A 7,500-nucleotide genomic window follows, 5' to 3' on the forward strand; every position below is an offset into this window, starting at 1 on the left:
GAAGTGCAAGACCTTAAGAGTTAAAACAACTCCTCAGGAAATGGATTGCATTTTGCAACGATATTTAATAGTGCAAACGTGTGTTGTGTTCCTTACAATTGGCGTCACTCCAGACCTCGATTTCTTCCTCCACCACCGGGTCGATCACGTACCTTCCCTGTACTGGCGGGGCAATGCCCGCGAAAATCGAAATGGTGACCAAAACGAGCGCCGTCGAAAAGCGTATCGGCTGCATTGTGTTGCGTCGAGAAGGCGAGGGAAAGGTGCGATGAGATGATGAGAACAATACGTAACGCCCTGCTACTCAAGATCACGTGAATTGTCTGGCAACAACATCGCCACCGTGATGACGTAGTAATTCCCGGATGTGTAATTTGTATTTAGTTGATAGCAGAGGGCCCCAGCCTTGCCCGGGTTTAGACGCTGTAGAGCTTCTTTGTATGAAAACTATATTCTCTGTCCTTCCATGTTCCTTTGCTAGCATGTAGAGGTTCTGCGTGGATTGCAGAATCTAGAGCAACCCACACACGTGCAGTTGTCAGTGTGCAAAACATGGCTGTAAGAGATTCAGTCCAACTACTTTTAACGACTGTCCCTGCGCCTTGTTTATATTATTGTCATTGCAAAATTCAGTTTAGTTAACAGGAAATTGTAATCGTTTGAACTCGAAAGGCAGATCGGTTGCTGCATTGCATTCTTGGTCTAGATGACAGAGTCACTAAATATCTTGCCTTTACGAACGTCTCTGTAATAAATGACACCCTCCGTGAGTACGTACCGTCCAAGGTCAGGAATGAGCAATTAGCATTTGGTGGAGATCCCATGCACTGTTGTAGAGAAATTTGCGCGCGAATGGAGGCTGGCTAGCCTCAGTAGGGGATTCAATTGAGTGCGGAAGTCAAAACCATATATACCATGTTGTTCTCTATCAAAAGGTACACACCCGTTGGTAGGATTTTCAGACGATCCGCCAACCCTTCTTACGTTTTGCGTTGACAGACAGACAGATGGAGGGATTCTTCATATATATATATATATATATATATATATATATATATATATATATATATTTACCATATAGCTAAATATATTTCAATACAACCAATCTACGATACAGGCAAATCCCATAAACAAAAATTACTGTCATTATTGTCTATATATATATATATATATATATATATATATATATATATATAGAGAGAGAGAGAGAGAGAGAGAGAGAGTAGCATGCGAGTTGACAAAAATTAATATTAATGTTGAGCAAATTAATATTAATTTCAAACAGATTAATTTTTACTTTAAACAAATTAATATTAATTTCAAACAAATTGATACTAATTAATTTGTTTGAAATTAATATTAATCTTGACCCCCATTTTTCATTGGTTTCACCTCTGTTTATTGGCTTGATTTATTTGACAAATAATTTTATATCTAAAGGTTTACTAAAAGGTTTTTACAATAAGATTGTTTTGCTATCTATAGTCAATAACTAGACAGCAGGTCGTCTCCTAGCTTACAGTCATTGTCTAGTCTTTTTGCCATTTCGGTCGAAGATTAATAATTATGAACGACACGAATTTCTTATCATCTGCCCCTTTTTCAAACAGCAAGCCAACATAACCCGGATGATTAGGAATGGGAGTGAGGCAAGAGTAGCCGCTGGATCCAGGCCAAATGTTCAAGTGATCCGACCATCTCCAGGTAGCTCCCTCATCGTAGCTCCACGAGAGCGTCATGTTTATTCTGCTCGCTTTGTTGAAGGGATTGGAATGGAGCAGAAGGTTGTACCCTTCTAGGTAGATCATTCCGCTGTCTACGCCTGAGTCTGGCATTCTTTCATTAATCTGAATGCTCTTCAGGTTGATGGTCTCACCCCCGTTGTCGCTGAGGGCAAATATTCTAGCTGCCGCCTTGTAGTGCAGTTGATTGCGAATCGTGAAGAGTAGAGAGCCGTTCTTGAGCTCTACAACCTTGAAAATCAAGGATTACACACACACACACACACACACACACACACACACACACACACACACACACACACACACACACACACACACACACACACAAACACGCACACACACACACACACACCGCACACACACACACACGCACACACACACACACACACACACACACACAAACACGCACACACACACACACACAAACACGCACACACACACACACACACACGGCCAAGTCGAACTTATTGGCCAAGTTTTTGAAGCAAGGAATTGAAAAATTCTTGAGATGTCTTGCTTCATTATTTTTACTTTAACTCTACTGTTTTGGGTATAATTTTCTTCAATATATTTGCAAGGTAATATTTCCCTTTTCACAGTAGCAGTGCATGTACCTACATGTATAGTAATTACAAAATATAAAACAATTTTATTAAGTTTTAATATGGCAGCCCCATGTATCCACTTTCTTGTGAGATCTTGTTTGCATAAGAGTCGCCATTTTGAAACTTGTAAAAATACTCTCAAAATGTCTACTATAATAAGTACACTGCTGCTGCAAAAAAGGTAAATATTACAATTTGGGAGAATAGTCAAGCAGATTATGCCCAAAATAGTAGAGTTAGAACAAATATAATAAGCAAGATATCTCAAGAAATTGGCCAAGAACTTCGATCTGGGCGCGGTTGCATGCAGCCAGTGTTGATAGCCTTGACCTCCCAGACCCGTGTACCGCCAACTGGTCTCCAATTTAATAATGATGCTACACAAGTCTGGAAGGTTGAGGCTATAGTGTTGAGCAGTTTAGGGTAATACCTGGTTTTCGTCTGGCGCTAGTTCTCCCTCTTTATTCGTATGGCCGAAAGGTATGCTGGGTAGGTCAATATATCGCGTCCAGGTTTCTCCGTGATCTTGTAATTTATAGAGAGAGATTAATTAGATGGAGTTTTGATTGAGGAGCCACCTTACTTACCGTCACTGCATATGCAGAATACGCCGTCAAGGCTAATTGTACCACCATGGCCACAGAATATGAGTCTTCCTATATGAGGCTTGTGCTTTTTCTAAAGAGCAAGAAATGCATGGGTAGACAATAGGCTCTGAAGGTAAACGCTGCCTGCCTGGCTGCCTGTGTGTCCGTCTGTCTGTGTGCCTGCCTGCCTGTCTGTCTTTCTGTCTGTCTTAGTTCTCTATTGAATACATCATCAAAACTAGCACACTGCTGTCTGTCTGCTTGCTCCCTCTATCTGTCCATCAGCATGTCTGTCCGTCCAAGTGCAGTCATATCATCAGCCTTCTTTCAATTCCTAACATCAGTTGCACTATATATAACGTTCTGCATGATCTGACTGGAAGATGATCCTACAGTGCCTTACAACTATCAGTCTATAGTCTGCACAATCTCAACTATTGTAGTAGTGACATGACAATGCCAGAGCAAACTGTAGGTAGAGAGGCAAGTGAACTGTCACATGACAACTGGTCCTAGCCATGACTGGTCTGGGGCCAGGGTTGGGATTAGGGTTAGAGATAGGGTTAGGGTCTATAGGGTTAGAGCTATAGGTTTAGGGTTAGGGTTAGGGTTAAGATTAAGGTCTGGGACCACCTACGGCAATACTGGACCAACTCTAGCAACCACAACTGGTCCAGGGACCTGTTGTGGCAACTATAGTTGGTTCCCCGGACCAGTTAAGGCAGCGAACCAAGTACAGTGTGACAGAACTTCTAACCTGAATTCCATGTCCGGGACCGGGCGCAAAGACTTTGATGTCTTTGGTTACATTCAGCTCAACAGGATTCCCCCACGTTTCTCCTTCGTCCTTGCTCTTTATAAGGTACGTCTTTGGTATCTCGCAATCGTGCGCACAGTGAGAGTAAACCACCATAATCTCGCCTGTCATATGGTCCGTGAGCACAGCTCCAAGGTTCATTCCACCAGGAGAAGACCTCAGATCTTCGAGAACGACAACCGTCGGGTCCCAAGTATTTCCGTTATCGTGACTGCGACGCGACAGCATAACCTTGAGCGAACCGTCTCCGCCGTTACCTCTTCTCGCCGCACTGAGAGCGACGAGCTTTCCGGTTACAGAAGGAATGATGATGGGAGTTCGGGTCAGTGTTGACTCCACATCTAGATCAAACCAGAAGTTCAGAAGTCAGGAAACTTCATGTATTGTCTAGCTATTTGTCAATTCATATTTGGCTCAAGACACTGAAGGGGGCCATTACCAATAATCACTATGATGCCATTATGTCTATACACCTACCCCAATAATTTCCAGAATCGAGTGTGGATGTTCAAGGCATTGTGTTCACGTGACGCCACAGGATGACAAGTTTTTATCACAAAACCGACAAAAGCCAGCGGTGCATCTAGAAGGTGGAGCAACAGGCGTGCTCCTATACCCCTTTTGAAACCGGATGTACAGTACACGAAGAAGCGTCACAGTCAGGAATTCCAGTTTCTTGGTGGTGTGTACCGAATGAGTGTACAAGCTGGCAGTCACATGGGGTGAACAGCCGGTGAAAGGATCTCCAATCATATTCAAATTTTGTGAGGCATCCGAACCAAACAAGTTTTCTTAATTAAGTTAATCACATTAGCAGTAATTAGTAATTAAGTTGACAGATATTCCTGCTTTTTTGTTTCGTGACGTCACATTGCCATCATGCAGTACACCATAGAGTGCGCCTACCCCTTTCAAAAACTCTGGATCCGCCACTGAAACCTACGTCAGATGGGTCCATCTTTATTTGGACTAAGGATTAACTTTGTTATTCGACAAAAGTGCATGCCTATATACTGAGCATCCATTTACATCAGTGCGCATGCGTTTGGCAGGTGACGTCACCTTTAGTGCAAGCCAATGGAGAATGTGGGATCAAATACCATGCGGCCACTGACGAGAAACTATTAGTCAACAAATAGTGGCCTAACCCGATAGCGGTGGAAGCAAATGCGTGGATTAACCTAGCGCGCGTTAAGTATGCAAGGCTAGCGCACGCTAACCTGTTACTACCAACTGCACTGTACAGTGTACGTACTGTACATGGAAAATGGCCAGACAGGTTCCGTCACCGACGTTACGTACCATTGGCGTCACTCCAGAGCTCCATCTCTCTCTCCACCACTGGGTCGATCACGTATCTTCCTTCCACGGTTGGGGCGGTGTCAGCGAAAATCGAAACGGCCATCAAAACGATCGTCGGCAAGCGTATTGCCTCCATCGTTTGCGTCGCAACAGAACGTTGTACGTTACTCAAGACTCGTGACTTGAATGGAGATGATTATCCGGGCTAACGGTAGTCACGTGATAGATCTGCCTTATTCGTGACAGGCGCGGCCCTGGCATGCAGCCATTATGCCAGGAAGCACCACATCAGGCAGCTACTAAGAAGAAGCACTACAGTGCAAACCCTCACTTGTTTTACCGTAATTAACTACGCAGCTTGTCGATTAAACATACGGGATATTTATTTGGTCACGTGTTACGCTGTTGCCTCTACTATACCTAGCGTTTCACGCGTTGGTAAATACGCTGAAAGCAAGAAAGCGTATCTCTAGACAGTGCAGACATAGCGCAAGATGGCTTGCGCACGTTAATATTCCGGTCTCTTGAGGCTATAGCGCACGCTAGTTACACCCAGATATGAGTTGCACGTGGGCAGTAACTGGCTAGGATTAGGTGTGTGTGTGTGTGTGTGTGTGTGTGTGTGTGTGCGTGCGTGCGTGCGTGCGTACGTGTCATTCACACACATCAGCAAACACTTCAACAATAGCTATTGCAAATAAAACCACCAACGTGCTCAATGCCTACCCTAAACCTGTCACCTCTAGAACCTACCAAAATCAGTACAAATCACTACAACAGACGCCAGTCTATACGTCCTCCCATCTTGGCTGCAGATTGATCAAAGCAAAGGAAACAGCATCATACCGATCTAAATCCCCTTTCTCATACAGCAAGCCAACATAATTCGGTCTACCCGGAATGGCAGTCAGACAAGAGGCACCTGATGCTCCAGGCCACACTTGAACTCTATCATGGCTGCTCCACGTGGCCCCATTATCGTAGCTCCAGTTCAGAAACATGTTGATGTCTTCCCGGCCATTCAATGCATTGGAATGAAGTAGAAGGTTGTAGTCATTGAGATACACCATTCCGGCAATGGATGCCGGATCTGGTAGGATGTTCTTGATGCAAACGCTCTCGAGGTTGATCGATTGCCCGCAGTCTGTGCTTTGAGCCAAGATACGAGAATGTGAATGATACTGCAGCTTGTTTGTGATGGTGAAAAAGATTGTTCCGTCGTTAAGCTCAACTGCCTGTAAACGAAGTAGCGAGTCATGTCATCGACACTCCTGCATGTCTGTCGTCTTCTCTGGTAGCTCTGTCTTTCTGTCTTTTGTCTTCTCTGGTTTGTCTGCCTGTCTTTTGTCTTCTCTGGTCTGTCTGTCTCTGTCTGTCTGTCTGTCTTTCTGTGTATTTGTCCATGTGTCTGTCTGTCTGTCTGTCTGTCTGTGTGTCTGTCTTTCTGCGTGTCTGTCCGTCTGTCTGTCTGTCTTTCTGTCTGTCTGCCTGTCTGTTATCTTCTCTGGTCTGTCTGCCTGTCTTTTGTCTTCTCTGGTCTGTCTGTCTGTCTGTGTGTCTGTCTTTCCGTGTGTCTACCTGTCTGTTGTCTTCTTTGGTCTGTCTGTCTCTGTCTGTCTGTCTGTCGATCTGTCTGTCTGTCTGTCTGTCCAATACATATATTTGAAACATGAATCTAGCAACATACAATATGTAACAAGTCAAATTATACAGAATCACCTAGAGACTACAGATATCAACTACTGAACTAACTGAGAACTAAAAATTACATTTTCTAACTACTAAAAAACCCAAAGAGGGTCCAGTTATTACAACACTAATTATTGGAGATGAAAGCGGCTTGTTTTTGCGTGGACTCTGCAACCCAAGGATGACATCTTGCGTTGGATTACTCTAGCATTACATCGCTGTAATTGAATGCTGAACCTGTCTATCTTTCTGTGTGTCTGTGTGTCTGTCTGTCTGTCCATGTGTCTGTCTGTCTGTCTGTCCATCAGTCTGTCTGCTTTATCTTTTAGTCAGTCGCCATCCTAATGCTTTCTGTTTTTCACTCTGCTGAACAATCAATGGTCCCATTGCTTGTACACCACTACACTAAACAATGCTATTTCCCCTACTCCACACCCCGGCCAATACCAAACACTTTCTTCACCTACCTGATTTGAGCCAGGGTCAAAGTCACCAACATATTTCTTTTCTTTGTACGGTATTGCTGGAAGTTTCGCTCCAGCCTTCCACGTAATTCCATTATCTACAAACAATAAGCCATACAATCCAGGAGGCCACATTTAGATGACCAACAAACGTGACACCAAAAGAGCAAAGTCCCTGCATGAACATCAACCCAGAATTAAATCTGAGAAGTCTGGAAGAGTGAGTCTGTACACACACACACACACACACACACACACACACACACACACACACACACACACACACACACACAC

General features: G+C 43.9%; 3 protein-coding genes across 3 annotated transcripts in view; all 3 read right to left on the minus strand.

The window, feature by feature from the left end:
- Window positions 1-304, minus strand: part of LOC134188026 (sialidase-1-like) — a 3,736-nt gene extending 3,432 nt beyond the window's left edge. Inside the window, exon 1 of the mRNA XM_062656206.1 lies at window positions 97-304. Coding sequence (XP_062512190.1) covers window positions 97-235 — 139 coding nt within the window. The 5' untranslated portion in view covers window positions 236-304. The remainder of the gene's footprint in view (window positions 1-96) is intronic.
- Window positions 305-1,388: 1,084 nt separating this feature from the next.
- On the minus strand, window positions 1,389-5,242 carry LOC134187900 (sialidase-1-like). The gene is made up of 5 exons (XM_062656074.1): window positions 5,054-5,242; window positions 3,692-4,092; window positions 2,935-3,025; window positions 2,778-2,872; window positions 1,389-1,973 (listed from the first exon to the last, which is right to left on the minus strand). Exons 1-5 carry the CDS (start codon window positions 5,187-5,189, stop codon window positions 1,530-1,532), a joined length of 1,167 nt encoding a protein of 388 aa, XP_062512058.1. The 5' UTR covers window positions 5,190-5,242; the 3' UTR covers window positions 1,389-1,529.
- Window positions 5,243-5,725: 483 nt separating this feature from the next.
- The window catches only part of LOC134187966 (sialidase-1-like), a 4,124-nt gene continuing 2,349 nt past the window's right edge, over window positions 5,726-7,500 (minus strand). The window contains exons 5-6 of the mRNA XM_062656147.1: window positions 7,210-7,304; window positions 5,726-6,288 (exon numbers count right to left, since the gene is read on the minus strand). Coding sequence (XP_062512131.1) covers window positions 5,842-6,288; window positions 7,210-7,304 — 542 coding nt within the window. The 3' untranslated portion in view covers window positions 5,726-5,841. The remainder of the gene's footprint in view (window positions 6,289-7,209; window positions 7,305-7,500) is intronic.

The sequence above is a fragment of the Corticium candelabrum genome, chromosome 12 (genome assembly GCF_963422355.1).
Source record: "Corticium candelabrum chromosome 12, ooCorCand1.1, whole genome shotgun sequence".
Lineage (NCBI taxonomy): Eukaryota > Metazoa > Porifera > Homoscleromorpha > Homosclerophorida > Plakinidae > Corticium > Corticium candelabrum.